Raw genomic sequence first — 24,718 nt, 5'->3', positions numbered from 1 at the left:
ACCCTTGTCAAACAAATAGGTCCTGATGTTAGCAGATTTTTTCAGGGAATGAGCATGGGGTCATTCAAATTTAATAATGTTATTTGCACTTGAAAAGCTAAAATACTAAGATAAATATTCTGAGCAAAGTAACTCTTAAGTTGGTCCAAAAAATTTAACAAGTACTTTTCAGACAATTAATTAGGCCTTTATTCTTCTTAATAGCAAAATGACTGCCAAGACTGGTCCCAAACCACCCATCAACCAGTCTTATCTTCCTCTGCTCAAGATCAGATTGCCCTTCTTGCTCTCCCAGGGGGACGCCTAATAGATCTTCTGATGTGTTCACAAGACAGGGGCACGCCAGGCAGAAAAGGAGAGCTACTGAACAAAAGGAATGATACGAGGTGATGTTTGTTACCTCTCAAATGAGACAGTAAACTTAGATAATATGCTAACTTCCTCGGTTTATGTCTCTTCTAAAAACATCTAGCATAAAGTCTATTGATATGGTAGACACTCGGTACCAATCACAGAAGTTATTCTAAACTAATTATTAATTTTAAAGAGAAAAAAGATGGTTTTACTTACTGATGCTGGTCATTACTATATTCTAAAGCTCTATCTAGAACAGTGTCCACCACATAGTACACGCTTACTGAACATCTGATGATTGATGAATAGTTCAGCAGGTTCGTGTGTGCGTTTATAATTCTGACACCATGACTCTGGATTTTAAATTAGCATTTAACAATATGAAACTAAGTTAAGTGTCTATTCCAAGTTTTATACTAAAAACAAACAAACAAAAAAACCCAGGTAGGTCTCCCCCCACAAAATGACAAAAACGGAAGGGAAACTTTTTTCAATTACATGTGACCAACCCGTGTCCTCTTAGAATGAAATAATACCAATCATTCCCCTAGAAATCTCTAAGCAAAAATAATATGCTATTTACTAAATTCCTTTTCAACCGACCTATGAATCTCCCACTTTATGATTTATGTAAAATCATAAATAATATAGAATCCAAAAAATAATTTTAAAAAATTCTTATATTCCTTCCTTGGAACACTGTTTAGCAAATTCAATACTAGGAGGTGGCTTCTAAAAAGTTTTTCCTCTAATAGGTAATTTTTAAAGCCGGAAATGACAAATTTATGCTACTGCACACTCAAAAATAAATATTCCCTGTATGGAATATCTTACAACAGAAGTTGTCTCAATAAATTCATTCATCATCTACACACTTAAAAGTGTTTTAGTATAGATGTCAATCAAACTCCAAGAGACCTGTCATTCCTCATTACCTTACCAACCTTGTATTTATACAAATTAAAATAATAAAATGCTCCAGTTGCTTATTGGTGTGTTTAATTAACTTGAGCAGTAAATTCCTATAACTAACCACAGTTAACACTTCTCATATTTCATCACTAGACTCTCCACACCATGAACTTGGGAGCCATCTTTTATATTAACGGGAGTTACTAACAAGCAGCATGGGAAGAATTAATTCTTTTGTAAGTCTTTTTAAAAGGTTTCCAATAATATAAATGACTAGCACTCAAAATTGAAGGCATTATTAACATCAATATTTGCTCAAAAGGAAATATAGAGAACTACTATAAATTTAAAACCTATCAAGAAGCAATAGCTGGTGTATAAAAATTATATGAATTATGAGAAAAAGTAACCACCCACATCAACTCTGTGTTAATAAAGGAGAAAGCTGTATACCAAGAAACATATATTCTAGCCCTAAAGTAAGTAGCTTTAAAAAAAAAATGTTTCAGGGTGGAGGGATGGGGAGAAAATGCAGACAACTGTAACTGAATAAAAATTAAAAAATTAAAAAAAAAATGTTTCACAGGAATGGGGACTCAGAAAGAAATACTAGTGCAAAAGGATAGAGGCACTTTTCAAAACTTACCACTACCTATATAATTGGGAATAGTTCCAATACAGAATAATAAAGGCATCCAAGAGATAATTTAATTATCTATACGATACAGACAAACACATATTTGTAGACTGTGTATATGTAAAAGCTACTCAAGAGTCTAGCATATAGCCAGAAGTGAGGTGGTTAGGTTAAGAAAGGTCTGTGAAGATTTTACTGTATTTTCAAATTGCTCAGAAATAGTTGAACTACAAAAGTCTCACAAAGGATGAGAATCTTCTTCCACTCTATGCTCACCAAATTTGGTACTTAAACAGGCATCCGATTTTTTTTGCCAGGGTAATGAACATAAAATGTTATCTCCTTTGGTGTTAATTTGTATTTTCCTGATTACTAGCGAGGCTTAGTTTCTTTGTTTGTTTTTTAATGTTATCAGACATTTAGTGTTTGTGCTTCTGCAACAGCTTTATACACTATGCCCCTATTTCTATTGGGTTGATGCTCCTTGTCCTATTGATACATAAAGGTTTTCCTTGTACGTTCTGGATACTGACCCTTGGTTAGTCCACGTACTACAAATATCTTCTGGCCCCTGGCTTGCCTTTTCATTTAGTTGTTCTGTTATAAACCAGTTTTCTTTTGTGAAATAAAATTTATGAAACTGTTCTCATATTATGGTCTGTGCATTTCTGTGATTATTAAAAAGATCCTTTCTTAACTGAAAGCCATGGACTTTTCCAATTCTAAAAACCTTTCTCTCATTTCCACTGGAATGAAATGAGACCAGAAAGTACAGACAGAAAAGAAAGAAATTAACTTTATGGTTAATATGTGTATTTGTTCTGTGTACAGGTATTTCTGAGTGAATATTACATGCAATAGTTTTATGTAAGTTATCTTTTAGCCTTCACACTTCTCTAAAGTCATTATCTTTATTTTCAGATGAATGCAGAGCAGCTAGTGAGTGAAACTGGTGACTGGCTCAAGGTGTGTCTGATGCTGAAGTTCTTTCAGAAGAGAAAATGGGGAAGCCACGGTGTCTCCTTTCCTAAGCTGAGAATATGCAGTTTTTATTATTTCAATGCAAATATGATTTAGCCCTGTTAGCTACTTATATATAGAAGCAAATACATGTTTAAGTCATATGTTTATTATAACCATTCTGGGACGTAAAACACTTTATAAAGATATGTTACTGTGCTTTGAATAAACGAATAAATGTGTGTTAATATTAACTACCTAAAGCTAATCATCTTTGAGAGTAACTTTTATGTAGACTAAAAATTAAATTATAAACATATCCTTCTTTTATCTATGCCTAAAACAAAATCACTGAGCAACTAAAGGTGAAGTCTCTTACCAGGCAAAGGGAGACACTAGAGGCTTTGGTCAATAGAAAGGTACAACACCTGATTTTCGCTAGTGTGTATGTCCTGTCGCACCTAGCCTTTGCTTGGACAGCTCCCCAGCTTCTTCCACATCAGCTGCTCGGGTATTTAGGGACCATCTCCTGGAGCATGCATTTGCAGGCAACCCTCAACTCAACCCCATGCTGATCTTGAACGTGGTCCTTAAAATGCCAAGTGTGACTGTCTGCTGACTTGCTGTCCACTCTGGATGCCACTTCAGCAGCTGAGTAGTTATATCCAACGCCAGCAGCTTGCGTGGTGACTGGTATGTGTGAGTCCTCAATACGTGGTTTGACTTTGTCGTGCTGTAACCTTCTTGTCATTTAAATCTCTTGTGATTTAACGACATATGAATTAATTCTCATACCAATTTTTCATTTCAAGGAATTAGAGAAGAAAAACCCTATAAAAACCAATGGATGATTTAATCTGACTCAGAAGTTAATAAATATGGTGATCTTATTAATCGTATAATAGGGAGAGATGTAAAAATGTGGCAGGGAATATCTGCCATATTTTAACTATCTGGTTAAAAGAATGACATAATTTGTTTCACAATAATCCTGGAATAAAAATCATTCCTAGAAAATTGTCTAGAGAACTATTATAAGATACCTTGGGAAGTTAAAATAACTTCACACCTACCTAAAAATAATTTTCTTACTCTTTCCATCCATGTATTTCTTTAGAAAACCCAATGATTTCACAAATCACCTATTCCAAACCCTCTGGATGGATACAATTACCCTCATATCCCTCACTATTGCCTACCAAAAAAACCACACATACAAGAATTCAAGGAAAGAATGGTGCTAATTTCAATAGAACATCAGCAAAATTACATCTTACTTATTAAAGTAAATGATTATTTCCTATCAGAACCCGAAGCGTCTGTGCTGTCATATGATACACGTCAGCAGACTGCAAAAAGCCGGTCCGTGGACTGCTGGGAGAGCGCACTGATGCTCTGGGGGCCTCCTGCTGCGAAACACTGACCTCGCGTGTTCTAATATCACATCAATCTTTAACCCACGACGCAGCCCACTATTAACTAAGCAGAGGCATGGGCAAAAGTAGGTTTATAGTGGTGTATATGGAAAATAATACAATAATTAATAAATGATAATAAAAGAATAAACTGTGTTTCAAGTACTCACAAGTGTAAACATACTTTTGTCCATCCCTGTATATTATTCCTCTGCCCCTTCAACACTCAAGCATTACACTGAACCTCTCTTCTGATTTGAGTATATTGCAAACCAGAAAAGCAGTTAAGTTCAAGTTGGGGTCATGTGTCAGAGTCATCTGGTTTTCTTTTTTACCCCACTGTCCCATTACATTACTGTATTTTAATTTAGTTGGTTGCAGAAAGCTGAGATGACAATAATACCGGGGAAGACTTCCTCCTCCAGATAATAACATCAGCACCGTAAAAGCACACTTCATTAAAGAACAACACGCACAACAATACGCTTCCAAGTGTCAGCGATGAAATAGCCACACAATTACTTGTGACTCGTTTTCCACATTCCCTCTCTCTCAGTGGAATGCCTAATCTCCACAAGGTGTTCATTTCCTGTCTCACCCAGCAACCCCCTTCTGCAGTTTTATTTTGTTGGTCTCTCCTGCCTAAATTTCCATAGGGATTCCTCATTTTAAAACATGCTCTTTGCTCTCCCTCCTGAACACAACCCCATCAGCACTGTTGCCTGTGCCTTGGATTACGACAGGCAGAGAAGTTAATAGCTTGCCATGGTCCTGAGAGACTACATGAAATAATGATTGGCCAGAGCATCTAGAGTTAAAACTATGAGCTACGCTACGGAGTGTCGGATTACCTAATAGCATTTGCAAAAACTGAACATCCCGTTTGTTCTGATTCAATTCAAGACATTTTTTACTGAGTATCTACACAATACAAGGCTCTCTGCAAGGCAGCGGCATAAATAAGATGTAGTTTCTACACTGAAAATATTTCAGACAAGAATAAGACAAAGAAATTTAATACACCACTTGTATCACTAGGTTGTTGTTAAAATGAAATTAGTATATGTATAAATGCACTTCATTTCTGAGATACTACATGGAGAGCATTGTTGGTAGAATTACAGAAGGCTGTAGGAGTACACCAAACAATGGGAAATCAAGTTTACATCACAAGGGAAGGGTTTTATGTTCAAACAATATTTTGATCCTAGGGAAGGCATTCCAGAGAAGCAGAATAGCACAAAGAGTATCATCAAAGTGGGAAATGATGTGATGTGTTTGGGAAAAAAAAAAGTTTGACTGAGCTTAGGTTATGAACTGAGAGAAAACTAGGATAAGACAAAAAAAGTAAGTAGCAGGCCAAGCTGGGAACTACCGTATTTTTTGGACTGTAAGACACACCGGACCATAAGAGGCACCTAGGTTTTAGAGGAAAATAGGAGAAAAAAACCCCGCTCCACTGCTGCCCTCCCCGCCCCCGGCCCCCCTGCCCAGCGAGCTAGGTAAGCTACCTTCGTATTATAAGATGCACCCCCATTTTCCTCCCAAATTGGGGGGTGTGTCTTATAGTCCGAAAAATACAGTATTTAGGTGGAACATACTCTACATTCCTTTTAAGAATAAAGGCTTCAGCATTCACTACGTGATAACGTCTAAGATACAGACAGTATAAGGCAGTGATCACCCAGAGTAGCTGCAGCAACAGAGATAAGCCTTCTGACCCGCAAAAGCATTCATCCCCTGAACTCCGGGAAACTTCATTAGTCCTCTGCATTAGCACTGACTGAAAGGTTATGTATCTCATGGCATTACTACAAAAGGAAACCTAGTACTATGCCACTGAGTTGCATTTAAAGTTTTCCTTAGGCCCATCTTTCCTTTAAGCACCTAGAAATAGTAGAAGATTACATGGCTGCCAGGAATCCTGTTGCAAAATTTAATGTACACATAATAGTTGCAAAATTTTATTGAGCATCTTCTATTTGCCAAGCACTGGGCTTCATTTCATCCTCATATTGATATAGTGGAAAGGGTATTTTACCAGGTAAACGAAGACCCAGGGAGGACATTTCCACAGTCACTCAGTAATAAGAGGTAAAGCCAACATAATTCCAAAGCCTTAAATAATTAAAAATAGAAAACAAACTCTACCAAGTGAAATAAACCAGGCAGTGAAAGACAAATACCATATGATCTCCCCTATAAGTAGAATCTAATCAACAAAACAAGCAAGCAAAATATACCTAAAGACACTGAAATAAAGAGCACACTGACAATAACCAGAGGGGAGGGCAAGAAGGGGAAGGGTTGTCAGGAACCTGTATAAAGGACCCATGAACAGAGCCAAAGGGGGGAAGGAGTACAAGTAGAGGTGGGGGTGGGGGGGCGAGTGGTGGAGGGAAAATGGAGACAACTGTACTTGAACAACGATAAAAAAAATAAAAATATAAACATAAAAATGACTCAAAAACAAAAAAAAACCCTCCACCAATTTTAAATAAATGGAGGCAAGAAAGAAGGAAAGAGAGGCATTTTGCATTGTACCTTTTAGAGAGAAAAAAAAAACGCCAAGTGAACCAACTGATGATGAGAGTTAAGTAATTAACATTTTCAATGAGAACTTAACATAGTGACTCTGCTTATTAACACCGGGGGTTACACATTATGTCATTTTTCACTGGGGAGCTTTCCCTAAACCATAAACAAGAGTATTTCAGACACATATTCAGGCCCATTTTGATAAGCACATTGCTTCTATCTCCTAAATGCTTGCTTAGAAGTACCACACTTACAAAGCATAGCATCTTCTGGGCTTGCCCTGCCCAGTGGGCCATATAAAAGGGAGTGCTCAGTTAGCTTGTTATATAACCTCCCTTCACCTTTCAACCTGCTTCCCCCCATTTGTGGAATGAAATATTAATCCTATGACCTAATAATACCCTGTCCAGTTCTAAAACACAGCAAGTCTACAATTCTGCACAAACATACATTATTTTTCATCTTTATTTCTGCCCCACGGTGTACCCTTAGGTAGTTACAATGGAGTTGGACTACAGCCTTTTGGGAGTTTTCCCATGAACATAGATTTTTCAATTAGGTCACATTTCTGTAATCAAATGGAAAATCTGAAAGAACTAATACTTTCATTAATTTTAGTAATATTAATCATCCTAAAGAATATTTGTTTAATTATACTTTTAAGTTGCACAGCAAGGAAACACAAACCACCAAAGTATTCATCTGGTCTACCCAGTGCCTCCAGCCATCCCATTCACTGCTGAGTCTAAAGGTGTGAGGCTGGGTTCCTGGTGCACTCAATGCCCGCATCTGGGCAGCGAGCTATAATAACATGAAGACCAGAGGTTGTCAGAAATGTTCGAATTTACAAGATAAACAGTGGAAGAATGGAAAATCTAAGCCTAAGCACAATGTGAAAATTTCCCACTTCTGGAAGGAAGTCATCAGATTTAATTGGACGCCATGAAAGCAAACAGATGCTAATTTAGGGAAAATAGCAACTATTTCTGAACTCACAGCTTGATTAACAAACAGAAGCTGAGACTTTTTATAGGAAAAAGAATCTGTAATTCTAAATATAAGACGCTGTCAGCAGGTTTTAAGTATGCCTTAAGCAGGTAATAACATAAATGAGGAGTCAGAATTATGGCAGCCTGAAAACATTTATGTTTTCAATATAAGCCTTATGCCAACAAAATCCCACGTGCTAGTCACTATATCTACAGAGAATTCACTTCTTATACAAATAATGTTCAAGGTATTCTAACTACTTCAAGAGGATACCACTAGAAAAAAATCCTCATTCATTTATTCAAGAAGACAATATTGTCAGGCCAGAGAGGCAGGCTGAAGGAACACAGACGGGGAATCAGTCTGCTCACTGCCACTCGGCATATTCCTTTGTCTCTTCATTCCCGGCAAAACGCAACCTAGCTATGCTGAAGGGAAGGCTCCATAACATTCAGATATGCGAAGGTGGCTGCAAAAAAAAAATAAATAAAAGACTCAAGCCACTAGCTTAGGGACCTAGCTGCCTGGCCAGCCCCTTTATACATAAATGCGCATGACTGCCGAGACCATTAAACCGGCCCATTCCTTTTCCCATCAGCGTCGCATCCACACGCAACAACTATGATCTGGACCCAATATCACCGGATTTTGGACACATCATAATTTGTTTCTGTACTCTACATTTTCTGTCTCTTATAAAAATTAGAATCAATCAGGTAAAAAAGGAATTTTAGTGAAGATCATCCATTGGAATAAACATAAATACAAAACAAAAAACCAAGAAAATGGGAAAAAAAGCATTAACATTTCTCTAGGTTCCAATATTCCACTACAGAAGAAGAGCTGACCATCTTTTAGGGATTTGTAAAAGCTGTGTATCGGACAGGCCAGGAAGTTTCTAAGGTGCCTGCCAATTATACCACTCCCTGTTTCTCCTTCTGAGAATAAAACAAAATATTTCAGACATCTTTTGAGGCCTTGAAAAAGCCATATGCTCTGACCAGCTAGATCCTAGTTCAATGAGTGTTTTACTAATCCATTCTGAATATATTATCTGACAAACAGTTAAGCAGCACAATAGCAATGACTAATATATTTCATTTAAAATATCACTTTAAAACCTACTTTTCAGTCCTCAGTGAGAGAAGAAATAATGGGGGAAGGAACCTAGCAGCTGGACTCTGGTTACATTCTTTCGTGTTTTGTGGTCTGAGCCTTCAAATGAAATGCAGCAAAGGTTTCAGAGCCTCCCTTTACAGCGTGCAGGTGCACGAGAAATGGCTTACGCGAGGCAGCGATCCAGACCCATGTTCCACACAGGCCAGACAAAGGGAAGAACGAGTCCCCCAGCCCCCAGCAAAACTAGCTAAATAGGGCTTTGAACTCCAATATTTCATGTGCCAATAGCCAGATGAGGACGGTAATCAGAGAGGGCAGAGGCTGAGGATTCCTAGGTCTATTACACTAAGTATAATTTGTCCAATGAGTCATTCAATTCCTATTTTCCATCTCCCATGAAGACCTGATTCCACCTAATAACCTGGGAAGGTTTACATCAAAACACACTCAGGAGAAAAAGAAACCATGTCTAAGCTCTTTCAGTGATCCAGGCGAAGAATAAGGTTGATTCAATCACCAAGCATAATCGATAAATGTATTTTTATTTATATATTTATGTATACAACTATGTTGTTCCAAAAAGGCTTTGAAGTGCATTTTCTTAAAGTGCATAAAACCAGCCAAAAAACTGATAGTTCATAACATCTAAGACGTCAATTGTGAAATGCATCATTAGCATATGCACCAGTAAGACAAATGCTATCAATCATAATACGACATGCCATTAACTGTAAAATGCATTTCATTTGCAGCAATATTAAAATGTCAAAATATGTATAATAGAATCAATAAAATACAACATGTGTTTCTGTAGAAGGGGGAAGACAGAGGTAGAATATAAAATTATTTCACAAAAATGCAATTCCTGCGGTTCCACTGGCTGCCAGAGAAGAACGGGTAACATAATCACCTAAATCTAGCTGGCCTTCCCAGAGTGCTTAGGAAAATCAATCAATCAATAAACAAATCATCACTACTACTCACACCGGGCACACTGCTTGGAGTTGTGCACAGGTGAAGCTGCTCCTTCACAAATTAAAGAGTGCAGAAGAAAGAAATCATTTTGAGGGACTCCCTTCCTTCAAACTCCCAAAAGGATTTTCCTATGTAGCTAATATTTTAAGTCAGATCATGCAAAATGTGCTTACAATCTGGAGAGACAACTCTATTAACATGGAAGCTAAGGAAGGCGGGAGCGGTGATCATTCTCCACGCAACCACAAGGTGCCCTTTGTCAAAGATGCGTGTGGTCACGGTGCTCTCTTATTTAACATCACCTAGAGTTTCCTTTACCCCTCATAAGTAAAGTTTTTCATCTTTACACAAACAAATGGAATGATGTCAGTGAAAATGAGAGAACAGGTAGATCTAAGGATCTGTCCTTCCAGAGATAATATGTAAAAAAAAATAAAGCAAAAACGGTCAGAATCAACTTTGCCAAAACTCTGGAAAGTAGGTAGTCAAAGGCTGCCAACAACCAGGTGAACTCACTGAATCAAGAAGGAAACTCAGAATCAGGAGGAAAGTTTCACAGCACTTCTACTTACCTTGCTGCCAACTCCTCTTCAGTCTGCAGTAGTCTTGAAGACAGCAGCCTACATGGGGCCCTGATCCCTGTTCTTTCTTATTAAAAAAAAATCGTGTTTGTCTGTTCTGACTTGTCGGGGGCTGGCTATCTGGAGAACCAGCGGGTGGTGGCGGCCTTTATTTTGCCGGGTCAGAACTGCTCGGAGGCGAAAGCAGAGCACTGTTCAAGATGCACGGCAAACAGCCAACCAACAGCCTCGTTGTGCAGAAGACTAAGGTGGAGAAATACAACAGGCTGGGAGGAAAAGCTGGGGAGAGTTTCTTTGAGAAATTAGTGCCCATATGTACTGAGGAACACAGAAGTCACTCATACGCGCAGAACATGATGCCCGCTCAGAAAGGACCTGAGAAGACCCTAGGCTTTCACCGCTGACTGACAGCTGGTCTAGCTGCAAGCAAGCACGGAGGCTAAGGCCTTAAGGTCCAAATGAAATGAAAAGAAAAAATGACAGTTACACAAAAGTGTATAAAGAAACAAAGATCTCCAATAAAAGAAACAGAGTACTATGGGCCCAAAATGTATAAAGATATAATTTGTCACAATAACAGCAACATAAAGATGGGAGGACAGGCATAGAGGAGCAGTCTGTATATGCTATTGGAGCAAAGTTGGTATCAATTCAAACTAGACTGTTATAAATATAGAATGTTAATTATAATTTCCAGAGTAACCAATAAGAAAATATCTTAAAATATCCTGAAAAGGGCCTTTCTGCTCTAGGCCCCAGTGGCTGCTGTCCAAATGCGCACGTTTATGAAACCTGAGAAGGTGGTGCTTGGCCTGGCTGGATGCTACTCTGGACACAAAGCGGTCATCGTGAAGAACATTGACGATGGCACGTCAGACCGCCCCTACAGCCATGCTCTGGTGGCTGGCACTGACCGCTATCCAGGCAAAGTGACAGCCACCGTGGGCAAGAATAAAATTGCCAGGAGGTCTAAGATCAAGTCTTTTGTGAGAGTTTATAACTACAATCACCTCATGCCCACAAGATACTCTGTGGACATCCCCTTGGACAAAACTGTTGTCAACAAGGACATCTTCAGAGACCCTGCTCTGAAACACAAGGCCCGACGGGAGGCCAAGGTCAAGTTCGAAGACAGGTACAAGACTGGCAAGAACAAATGGTTCATCCAGAAGCTGCGGTTTTAGATCTTTTTTGTTTCAGTCATTAAAAATCCAAAAAATTTTTTAAAATTTTAAAAATATACTGAAAAGGATATGATATGGTAATCAAAATGGTACACTACAAAGAAATCAATTAAGAAAAAAAGTCAGTAAAGGAGGAAATGAATAAGCAGAGCAGAAAACATTGTCTCATACAAAAAAGGTATAATAAATATGAGAAACAAATAGCAAACTGATGAGTCCTTTCACACCAATAATTACAGTAAGTATAAACACCGCATTTTGCCGTGTGTAATGTGTACTGTTTTGCCCAAACTTTTGAGGGAAAAATAAGGATGTGCGTTATACATGGGTAGTGCTGATTCATATTATACATGGGAGTTAGTACTGAAAATGTGGGTGCACGTTATACACGGGAGCACATCATACACAGCAAAACAGGGTAGACTAAACTCTCCCATCAAAAGGCATAGAGACTGGCTGAATGACTAAAAGAGCAATGATCTCTGGCCAGTGTGGTTCCTGTAGACCAAAAGATTGTGAGTTCAATTCCTGGTCAGGGCACATACCCAGATTGTTGGTTCGATCCCCAGTCAGGACACAGGAGAGAAGGCAACCAATGGATACTTCTCTCTGTCTCCGTCTCTGTCTCTCTCTCTCAAAGCAATGAAAAAATGTCCTCAGGTGAGGATAAAAAAAAATAAAAAAATAAAACCACAACATGATCCAACTACATGCTGCCTAGAACAGACTCATTTTAGATCCAAAGGCACACACACAAATAGGTTCAAAGTGAAAAGCTGGAAAATACTGTATATCCCATGCAAACAGTAACCAAAACAGGGCTTGGGTGGCTTTACTCTATCAAAAATTGTTGCGAGAGGCAAAAAGGGTGAATTCATCAATAAGAAATAACAACTAAAAACATACGCACCAAATGACAAAGCCCTAAAATATATGAAGCAAAAATTGATAGAAATGAAGAAGGAAATAGTCCTACAATAATAGTTGGAGAGTTTAATATCCCACCTCAATAATGGATAGACAGAAGATTAATAAGGATATAGAGGACTTGACAACACCCAGGGGTGTCCAATCCACAGCCCATGGGCCGCGTGTGGCCCAGGACGGCTATGCATGCAGCCCAACACAAAATCGTACATTTACTTAAAGCATTATGAGATTGCTTTTGTGATTACATGTCACAATGTATTTACTGTGTGACGCAAGACAACCCTTCTTCTTCCAGTGTGGCCCAGAGATGCCAAGTGGTTAGACACCCTGGGGTGTAAACCACCTGGACCTAATGCTTACATACAGACACTGCATCTAACAACAAGGGAACATACGTGCTCCTCAAATGCACATGTAACTTTCTTTAGGAGAGATCACAAAACAAGTCTTAATAAATTTAAAAATATTGAAATAATACAAACTATCTTCTCCATCACAATAGAATTAAACTAGGACTCGATGACACAAAAACTAGAAAACTCACAAACATGTGAAAATTAAACTCTCTTAAGTAACCAATGAGTCAATGAAAAAAAAATCACAAGAAACATTAGAAAATATTTTGAGATGAGTGAAAATAAAAACACAACATACCGAAATTTATGAGATGTGACAACTTCTAAGTACAAATATTGACATTAAGCAACATTTATAAATAACATCACTTTACATCTAAAGAAAGAGAAAACAAAAGGCAATGCTAGCAGAATAAAGGAAATAATGAAGATTCGAGTGGAGACACATAAAACAGAGAACAGAAAAACAACAGAATCAATGAAACCAAGAGTCAATTTTTAAAAAAAGATCATCCTGATTAACAAATTTTTGGCTGGGTTAAAAAAGGGAGGGGCATAAATAACTAAAATCAGAAATGAAATTAGAGACATTAAAGACCTGACAGAATTGAAAAGAACTGTTAAAAAAAATTCTGTGTACAATTGTACTAATAAATTAGATAACCTAGGCGGAATAGACATGTTCACACAAAACATCTACATTGACTCGAGGATATATAAAAATACGAAGAGACCTATAATAAGCAAAGGAATTGAATCAGTAATCAAAAACCTCCCAACCAAGAAAAGTCCAGTCCCACATGGCTCTGCGGGTAAACTCTAACACACACTTAAAAGAACAAGTAACGGCAATCCTCCAACTCTTCCAAAAATCAGAAAAGGAGAGTACACTTCCTAAGTTGCTCCATGAGGGCTCTATTACCTTGATACGAAAGCCAGAGAGAGAGATGGCAAGAAAACTATAGACCAAGATTCCTTATAAATATAGATGCAAAAATCTTCGATGAAACACTAGCAGACTAAATGCAATGGCTCATTAAAAGGCCTTCTTTTTAGAAACAGAAAAGATGACCCTAAAATTCACATGGAATTCCAAGAGCCCTGAACAGCCACAATGGCACTGGAAAACAAAAAAGTTGGAAGATTCACACTTGTCAATTGTAAAACTTACTGTGGTACTGGTGTAAGGACAGACAGACACACCGATGGACCAGAAATGAGAGACCAGACATAAGCTACGGCTAACTGATTTTCAACAAATGTGCCAAGGGTATTTAACGGGGGAAAACAGTCTCTCCAACAAATGCTGCAGAGGCAGCTGGATACCTACCTACAAACGAACGAAGTTGGACCCCTACCTCATACCACATACAGTAACTCAAAATGGGTCACAGATCTAAATATAAAATACAAAAAGGTAAAGCTATTACAAGAAAACAAAGGGATAACTCTTTCATGACCTTGGATTTGACACTGGATTTAAATATGAAACCAAATGCACTTCAAACAAAAAGGACAGACAAAATACACCTAGTTAAAACTTAACACTTCTGTGCATGGAAGGACACTACAAAGAGACAACTCTTTCAATTGCTTCTTATCTACCTCAGTGACAAGAGAGGGATTACTGCGCCAGGGTTATGGGGATGGTTGAACACTGGGTGTCCGACACGGGACAGACGGAATTGAGAGCACTTCATCAGACACATACACTCACAGCCCCGGGGAGGAGCACACTGCATGCCTTGCAGGGTCCCATGGGGGTTACAAATGGGAACAAAATGTGGAAATAAACAGAAGTCTCATTTAAAATGGAGTTGGAAGGCTACAAGAGAGAACTTTCATATGTATCATTCAACACACACTGCTGCCCCACCAGGAACAGAAGTTCCTTGCATCTCCAACAGGAGGTGATACTACATGACCACCTCAGCAGGAGGAAGAGTCCTCCTTTCCAGCAACAGCTCACCCAGGGGAAAACTGCCATAACTGAGCCAATGAAGAAAATCACTATACTTCAACCTTCCAATTTCTTCCAATGGACTCTGCATTTACAACAGCCCCTCCCAGGCCCATTAAACTGAGTTCCTCTCCTATGCTGCTCTGCACTTGCACGTGGTTCACCGTTAAGACTATGTGTCCTAAATTGTAGTTCTTTGTTGTACTCCAATAACCCCACTTAGCTGGATAAGTATCTGCCTATTTATTTAAAGTCAACATTATTGAACAACCAGGGGCTGTGAGAAGCAGGTTTTGTAGTACCAAAAGGATGTAGTGATGGTTGGTTCCCGTGGGAGAATGTGATTGGTTTGTTTCCATAATTTCCTAGATGGCAAGGAACTGAAATCCACTACTCGGGAATCAGCAGGAACTACACCTGCTTATTGGTGGATAAGGAAGGTTGGTTCAACAAGGGAACTTGTCCACAGGAGCAGAGTGGGGTGGGATTACTCAAGGCCCTCGTGGTTTCACCAGATAATCAAGGCAGCAAATAATGTTGACCTTAATTTTAGGCCTTACACTGTAACAAACCAGAGAATGGGAGAAAACATTTGCAAATGATGTATCTGATAAGGGTCCAGTATCCAGAATACATATAAAGAAGGCTTACAACTCAACAACAAAAAAGATGAAGAACCCAATTAAAAAATGGGCAAAGGACTTAGACTGACATTTCTTCAAAGAAGATGTATAAATGGCCAGCAAGAGCATGAAAAAGCGCTCAACATTCATTAGTCATTAAGGAAATACAAATCAAAATCACAATGACATACCACTTCACACCAGGGAATATAAACTGGTGTGGCTGCTGTGGAAAAGTTTGTGGTTCCTCAAAAAGTTAAACAAAGAATCACCTAGGACCCAGCAATTCCACTGTAAGGTATACGCACAAAACAACTGAAAATGGATATTCAAACAAATACTTCTAACCGAATGTTTACAGCAGCGCTATTCACTAGCCAAAAGGTGGACATAACCCCCGTGTTTGTCCACTCAACAGATGAGTGTTTAAACAAAATGTGGTATGTACATTCAATGGAGTATTATTCAGCCATAACATTTAATAAAGTACTAATTATGCTATGATGTGGAAACACCTTGAAAATATTAGATTAGGTGAAAGAATCCTTAACCCAAAGGTCACACACTGTATGACTGCATTTATATGAAACACACACAACCGGTAAATCCGCAGTGACGGAAAGCAGCCCCCAGTTGTCAGGGCCCAGGACACGAGGTGCTGGGCGAGGGCGCCGGCGGTGGCTGTTTAACGGGAGCGGGGCTTTCTTTGGGGTTGATGAAGTACTTTGGAGCTAGAGAGAGTTGGTGGTTGCATACCACTGTGAATATACTAAGTGCCACTGAACTGTACACTAAAAAAATCAATTCTATGTGAATTTAACCTCAATTTTTTAAAAAGAGAAAAAAAATACCCATGTCTCCTTCTGTCAAACATATACATTTCAGGCTCTCTGTAAATGTTTTTAAAATTAAAAGGAATACTTGGGCCCTAAACTGATAAGTCAGTATCTTTAAAAAGGCACTGGTTTATACCATAAGGTGCTTCCCCACCTCCCACTGCTGCGCCGAGTCATTGTCTCACCACAGATGGTACTAAATTACCCCACTGGCCTGCCTCCTCTGCCTTTCCTCTTGCAGTTTCTTAAATATACTGGGGACATCCATTTCTTCAGGTCCACGAACACAACGATCTCTTACTCTGCAACAGTGGATCTCAGCCCTACTGCACATGAGAATCACATCCAGGAACTTTAAAAAAGTTAACTCTGGTTATATTTTGTTTGCTTTTTCAGAGACATTGAAGTTAAGAACAATCTAACAGTAGTCAGGGGGAAGTGGGGAGAGGGTTATAGGAACTACTATAAAGGACACATGGACAAAATCAAGGGGGGGAATGGAGGTCGGGGAGGGAGGTGGGTTCAGCTGGGGTGGGGTGGAGGGATGGGGAGAAAAAGCATACAACTGTAATTGAATAACAATAAAAATTAAAAAAATAAATTTTTTTTTTTAAAAAGAAGGGAACCTAAATAAATAAATGAATAAAAAGTTAACTCATACCTGGGCCCCGTCAACCAAATTAGAATGTCTGGGGGAGAGGCCAAGAATCTGGCGGTTAGGAGCTCATTTTCAAAACTCCCCAGATGACACTGATGTGCAGCCAGGGCTGAGAATAACTTACCTTGAATATTCTATCTCACTTCCCTTTAGCCAAGTGTAAGGCTTTCCGGACTCCGATCATTCACACTAAAGTTTGGGGAAGTTGTGTTTTTCTAGAAATTTATCCATTTCATTTGAATTTCAAACTTATTTATATAAAGTTGATCATAAGACCTTATCTTTTAATGTCTGTATGTCTGTAATATCATCTTTTTTTCTTCACTTACATTAGTTATTTTCCCTGTCTCTTCTCTTTCTAAATAGTTTTTCTAAGGGCTTATCAAGTTCCAGTTATTTCAGAATAGAACTTTTGCCTGTATTATTTTTTCCAACATACAGCTATGCATTTAATTTCTGCTTTTATGGTTTCCTTCATTCTACTTTCCTAGAGCTTAACTAACTTTTCTTTTTCTAACTGTTTCAGAAGGAGACTTAGATGATTAATTCTTAAATCTTTTTTTTCTAATATATGCATTTGAGGGTATAAACGACCCCCTGAGCACAGATTTAGCTGCACTTTACAATGTTTCATATGCTATATTCTTGTTATCGTTTAGTTCAAAATAATTTCAAACTTCCTTTACAATTTCTCCTTTGATACAGTTTACTATCCACACATTTGGGGATTTTATCATTGATTTTTGGTAAATTCCACTGTGGTCAGTAAACATATAGTGAATTATTTTAATCTCTTTGAAATTTGTTCAGGGCCAGCATAATCTATCTTAGCAAATGTTCCATGTGTACCTGAAAAGAATGTATATCCTGTAACTTTGGTGCAATATTCTTTATGTATAACTTAGATCAAGTTTATTAATTGTACTGCTCAGGTCTTTTAGATTCTGGGGTTTTATTTTTTGTTTGTCTATTTATTCTAGTAGTTAATGAAAGAAAATTTAAAGTCCTCTGCTATAACTATGGATTTCCTTGTATTTCTGTTAACTTTGGTCTATACATTTGAAATTATGGTTTTAGGTATATATGTATTTAGAATTGACTGTATTATCATAAAATGTCCCATTTTATTTAAATTGCCTTAAGTTTCCCTTTATCTGATATAGCATAGTTCTACTAGCTCTCATTTGGGTAATATTTGTATAATATGTCTTTATTCACTCTTTTATTTTCAGTATTGCTGTGTCCTTATATTTGGGGTATCTCTTGAAAGCAGAATCAATTTAGTTTTCTATTCAGCCTGACAATCTTTATTAATAACATTTACACTTAATGTAATTATAGGATAAGTTTGGGTTCATATCTACAAATTTGTTATTTGTTTTGGTTTGGAATTAATGTTCATTTTCCTTTCTTTTCTTGGCTTCTTTTGGATTAATCAAGTATTTAAATACTTTTCCATATATCTCCTCTATTAACATAGTTTTGCTTGAACAAAATAACTTTTAGTAGTTATGAGATTATAACATGTATCCCTGATTTATTAGAGTCTAATATAAATTAGGATTTACCACTTTTCAGATAATGATATAATCTTTAACTCCATTTCCACTTCCCAACTTTTCTGTTAGTTATGCATCAAATTCTGAATATATTTTATGTATGTATGTTATATTTAATAAGACATTAATTACTATTCGTTTTTAGTCAAAATTAATTTAGATATACTCTGTTCCTTCTTGCATTTCAAATATCTGTGCAAGATTATTTTATTCTGCCTTTAGATTCCCCTTAGTATTGGTCTGCTGGCGTGCATTCTTCTCAGTTCTGACAGTTTGAAATGCTTTTATTTTGCCTTTATTTTGCAGGATCTTTTCAGTGAATATCAAATACTAAGTTGGCAATTTTGTTTTATAGTACTTTTAAAATGTCACGCATCACCTTCTGGCTCCCAGTGTTGCTACTGAGAAATTAGCTTTTAGTCTTATTATTGCTCTTTAGATGCTTAATCTGTCTTTTTTCTCTAGGTACTTTAAATATTCTCACTTTGTATTTGGTTTGCAGCTATTTCACAATAATTTCCCTTAGTATTTTGGCTTCATACTCATTTTCTGTTGTATTTAATACTCCTTGAATCTGTAGTTTGATGTTTTTAATCAAGTTAAAAAATTCTGTCATTAACTCTTAAAATATTGTGTTTACCCTACGTGCTCTCTTCTCCTTCTCTGTGACTAATTATTTGTCTTGTGTGTTAGTCCTTTGGGTTGTGTCTTATGCATCTGGCACTTTTCTATACAGTTCATCTCTTTTGCTTTCTTATGCTTTGGTCGGGATATAGTCTACTGACCTGCCTTCCGGTTCACTAACCCATTATTCGGATATGTACAATCTCTTGTTAAGTCTCTTGTCCTTCTCCTGGTTGTCTTTCTGACAAATCTACTTCTTTCATTTGATGACTAACGGGAAACAGGTACTACATGAATATCTACAGAGTTATTATACTTGTCCTCACAAAAACAAATTAAACTTAAATGAGTCAATTTTGCTATCATTAGCAATTTTAATGAGTATAGGAGTTGCTCCATTATCATCTAAACAAATGACTACATTCTATTTAAAAGAAACAGAGCTTTACAAAGAATATATAAAAATTGCCACACTCTAGGTCACATTTTATATTTTTAATCTATTCCATGTTTCATAGTAGCTTGACGCTAAAAGTATTATTTTAAAAAGATACTCACTCTCTCTCCTTTTCTGTCAGCTTGTCATTGATATTGTCTTTGATTGTTGACCTGGACCCCTTATGAATGACAGGGTATCTGAGGGGCACTTGCAGGAAAAAGGAAATCATGGAGACCAAATGTGCGGTGTAACCAAGGGCGACGGCGATGCTTCCATCATCTTTGGCTGTAAATTAAAAGCAGAAGAAAGCAACTATTTACATTACAAATGTAATGAGATCATAATAAGTCAATTTCAAAGGAGATTTTATTAAGAAATAACTGGTAAATAAAATATTAATCTTATCTAAATTACATAGTTTACATTTATAATTTTAAACTCAATTATATATTTATATTATAAACTTACTTCAATTATATGAATTTTATATAAATCTAAACACATTAATAAGACTTAAAATTTCATTTACTATATTTAAAACTATTTCCCAGTAACTAATGTGGTGAGATTAACATTTTATATATATCTAATGAAAGAATTCTTAGTACACTCAAATATCCATTACTTTCTTTCCCAGTGTTTTTAAAGGCAGAAATAATACTTGAGTCTATGACATAATGTGAAAATTAGTTACAGAGGTTTAAACATAACACACTATATAAGCACTGTACATTTATTCATTAACAATTTATAAGCAATAGAGTTGTATTGCTACACTACCGTACGACATTATTAATTCTAAGGCAAAGTAAAATAGCATAATCCTTTATGGGATATGTTCTCATATCAATAAAGATAGTGCTGCATAGATAAGTTTGTGAAGTCTGAAACACAATAAGGAGGAAAACCATTTTAAACAGTGAAAGCAAAACAGTAAAAAACTGCACTGTTAATATATCCTGTTTATGCAATTTAGGTGGAAGCAACTGGTGAAAAAAATGCATGTATCTTACAGTCAAACGTAAGCAACTGTTTTTTAAGAAGCCATGGAAAATTACATTTTTAACTCACCCTCCAGATTTCTGCTACTGACTACCAAGTGATAAATAATCATTCAGGTACGCAAAACTAAGAGTAATATAACAAAAAATTTAAGCTTGACCCAGGAGGAAGGAAAAAGTAACTGCTTGGTATACAGTATTCCTAAAATACTTTAAACAGCTCACATACAAACGAACACACGTGTGCACACACACTAGAAGATGTAATACATCATGAGGAGCACCTCTCACTAAAGAAAGGCGGAAATGATTGCGATGACCTTAGCTGGTATTTCCTGATTTCTAAGGGTACCAAACTTTAACTACTAGTAATATTTTTCACATTCTTCTTTTACATTTATAGTTAGTTCTCTAACTTTACCTTCCAACTGTAGGGATGCCGTTAGAGCCACCTAGTTCTCGGGGAACTCTCCACCCGTGACTACCATAGTAGACTCTCCATTTCTCTCTGATCATATTATAAAAACAGGTAACTTTTATTATCTATTTTTCTTCCACCAGGAATTGACCATAGTACTTTATTTACGACAGTCCTTCATTCATTACTAAACTGGACACCTTTCATATGCTATTTCATTCATTTTACAAATAAAGAAACTAAGATGCAAAGAAGTTAAGACACCTGTCCAAGTAACCCAGCGAGCGCACTGCTTGGCCTGGCCCTGCCTCTGTCCTTCAGGCGTTCCACCACACTGAGAACTTCACTGCGGACTGGATAACTTTCTTTTTTTTGCAAGCCGAGAACATACCAAGCGTATGACACACACGTGCTACCTTAGTTTCTTCACTCTTTTCTAGTAACAGCAAGAAACACAGTCTGTGAGTCCTCAGTGACTTGTACAGTGCCAGGCAGAGAACGAGCTTCTCAGCTAATGTCTGATGTTCTCTCAAATCAAACTGATGAAAACAATCAAACAGCACTCATTTCAAACGACAGTACTGAGTCATGCCCCGACTAGAATCCAACTATCTTTGAATCCTATTTTTAGAGACCTCGTCCTCTTGCTCCGGTCCCACCCAAGTGCTTTCAATACTAAAACACTTTATTTCTATTGAAATCTGTTTATCACACCACCTTAGAGACTAAAATTACATTACGCTGTAAATTCATCACATTACAGATTAATCATCATATAATATTAGAAGTAAGAGAAGCCTTAAAAATCACAGAGACTAATGTTATCCATTTAGAGACCAAAATAAAAAGAAAATGAGACCAAGTAATAAAAGTGACTTGGTCAAAGCCATATAAGTAAAAACCACGAATGACGGAATAGGAAGTAGAATTTTGTCTACACCCTGGCCCACAAAATACCTATTCCTGGGGTCACAGCTGGAACAGAGGTCGCTGAATCTTGCCTCCTACTTTCTGTAAAGAGGAAGGCTTATCAAATTTAAAATACCCCAAGGACTTGGTCTTTAAGAACCTTCTTTGGAAGGGAAAGAAGAGGACTTAGAGTAAGGAAGGATGATAGTACTCTAGGTTTGGACTTTCCTGAACGTGCTTCACACTAAGCTTTGCCTTTCCTCCATGACCTGACAGAGGCAAGAGGAGGCCTCTTAATTAGTCTCCCAAATAGGCCAAATGCAAACTATAAATGTTTAAAAAAAAATCTATCCAGTGCTAAATACTCAAGCATCTATGCTGTTCCACATTACTAAAGGGGTAATACTAAAGAACTACATTTTGCGTATTTTGAGCCTACATCCACCTATCTCCTAAAAGAACAAAAACTGGTCTTATAACATCACCTCTTCTCAATGCTCAAAACAATTTTGCTTATATTTAATGATGAAAAGGTATCTCTGAGAAGCCTATACACATAAATCGAAAACCAAAAAGAAATGGCAAAAACTGGAAACTGGATAATATTGGAAATCAGCTTTGATTCCAGTTATTCACACTCATCATCGTTTCCACCACAAGACCCCTGGTTCCACCTATTAAAACCCCGGGTTGTTTCCCCTTCCAGGCCGTCGCGCTCAGTCACAGCCTTGCTGTTAAACACCGTGGTGTTGGGTTTCCAATATTGAAGCTTTATATTAAAAAACATTTTAAAGGGACCACGGGTAAGGCATTACAGGGCCCAAGGGTATTCCAATATCCTCAAAAGGAAAACCACCTCCTGGTAGGGAAGTCACTTTCATCACCCCAAGACCACTGAACCTCCAGTGGGAAAATGTGAGCTCATGTGGTTAATTATGGCTGTTGCTGGCCACAAAACCTCAGATGTCACATTCTGTTGCCAATCACTTTAGCTAAAAAACCAAAAGGTTTAAGGTTTCCAGCATTCCAAGATCTAAAAGACTTTTTACCTGCCAAAGCCAAGCCCCAGCTCTCTGGGGTGTACTTTTCCAGTAAGCATTAATGACGTCCCCAACACCTAATGCAGAGCAGAGGTTCATGTTCCTTACGTTGTTCTGGGGTCAGGAAGGTCACAGGTGAGGGTTTTGTGGGTGAGAAGTTGGAGGCAGAGTGAAAGGTTTCAAAGAGGAACAGGAATAAACTGTTAAGACTCAGGTATGTTAAAAAAAAACACAACACCCTGATTAAAACAATGTTTTGAGTGGCTTCAAACAAAACAAAAAACCTGCACTTTTCTTATGATAAATATTTCTGACTTGTTTTTTAAATGTTGGTGCTCAGTGCTGCAGGTTTTGTGTAACTTCTTTGATAATAAATTCCACACACACACAATCTCCATGACAACATTATAAATTAATTCAAATGTCCCTTTGACTTATATGCTGGACAAACCATTAATATTCAAACGCATCCAAGTACAATAAGTGATCTAAAAGCTCTTACCATCCTGCCTTCCCAATGCCTGAGGCAGCTGACTTGTTAAGGAACCAAGCACCCACTGATCCAGACAGGATAAAATACTTAAGACTCTAATCATTGCCACAGCATCTATGGAATCATTCCATGTTCTCAATGAGACACTGTTTGACATATGGACTCTCCTTTCCAAGCAATTATGCCTGCATAAAGGGATACAGACACAGAAGGAAATCTGGGTCTCATTAACACAAAAGGCTCTGGTGTTATGGATTACTTAAAAACACACACAAACATTCTTTTTTCAAGAAATGTCTCCGTCAAAGGAACTCAAATGAATACCCTTCATCAGACAACTTACTCCCCTTGTGTCCAGGTCTCTCTGACCCACTCCTACAGTAACTCACCCATTTAGAAGAGCGCCGTAAATGTTGGGCCACTATGGAGAAGTTTCCCAAACAGTGTCACTACCCGATGCAATGTGAAGTATAGCCCAGCATGGTCTCATTAATATCACAGAATAACCGGTTCGGAATTCCTTCACTAGTCTCACCGAGAACGCATCTGCTACAGAACACTACAAAGCTGTGTGGAGTCTAGAAGAGGTAACTATGCAAAACAAGGGAGAAAACTGCACAGTGACGGGAATAACAGGCACCTTCACATCAGGCTGACCAGGGACGACTTGAGTTCGGACACTGGTTAGTATGAATCTTTGGAAAAATGAACTGCTCTCTCTGAGCCTCAATTTTCTTGTCTTTAACAAAAATGGAGTGTAATTCTTGGCCTCACAGAAGAATTAATAAACACAATTCTGTGCATGAGACTCTGTGCATGATATTTCATGGTGTATTTCTACTCACCCAATCTAAAAATGTCCTCCTACCCTTCTTTCAACAGGGAAATAATGCTTCATTTGTAAGACACCTCAACCATCCATCACCTTTGCTAACAAGACTTTCCCGATGCCCTCCTTCTAGAACAGATTGCTCCCACTTCTCTGAGCCCCTGTACCTGATATAAATGTCTATGTGCCTGACACAGAGTATGAATTCAATCAATATTTCGTGCTGGCTCGATTACAGGTTTGATGGCCTCCCAGGACTGAAACATCACCAGGCAAGGTCAATGTCCTAATCATCTTTGTGGGCCCTGCGCCCCTGGTGGGGAGGAGGGGGGACACACAACGGGGACACACACCGGGACTCGGCACACTTAGTGCACT

The 24,718-nt window shown here is 37.7% G+C and overlaps 2 protein-coding genes across 6 annotated transcripts in view; one reads left to right on the top strand and one right to left on the bottom strand.

Moving 5' to 3' along the window:
• Positions 1-24,718, bottom strand: part of UVRAG (UV radiation resistance associated) — a 279,747-nt gene that overhangs the window by 101,406 nt on the left and 153,623 nt on the right. For all 5 annotated transcript variants that reach the window (XM_045181850.3, XM_053924302.2, XM_024572534.3 and 2 more), the window contains one exon: positions 19,770-19,935. In XM_045181850.3, coding sequence (XP_045037785.2) covers positions 19,770-19,935 — 166 coding nt within the window. The remainder of the gene's footprint in view (positions 1-19,769; positions 19,936-24,718) is intronic.
• LOC123477904 (large ribosomal subunit protein eL27-like) lies at positions 10,341-14,951 on the top strand. The gene has a single exon (XM_053924303.2). It carries the CDS (start codon positions 11,255-11,257, stop codon positions 11,663-11,665), a length of 411 nt encoding a protein of 136 aa, XP_053780278.1. The 5' UTR covers positions 10,341-11,254; the 3' UTR covers positions 11,666-14,951.

The sequence above is a fragment of the Desmodus rotundus genome, chromosome 5 (genome assembly GCF_022682495.2).
Source record: "Desmodus rotundus isolate HL8 chromosome 5, HLdesRot8A.1, whole genome shotgun sequence".
In the NCBI taxonomy this organism is placed as follows: Eukaryota; Metazoa; Chordata; class Mammalia; order Chiroptera; family Phyllostomidae; genus Desmodus; species Desmodus rotundus.
The sequence above is the reverse complement of the archived record's forward strand: the minus strand, read 5'-3'. Positions and strand labels throughout refer to the sequence as shown.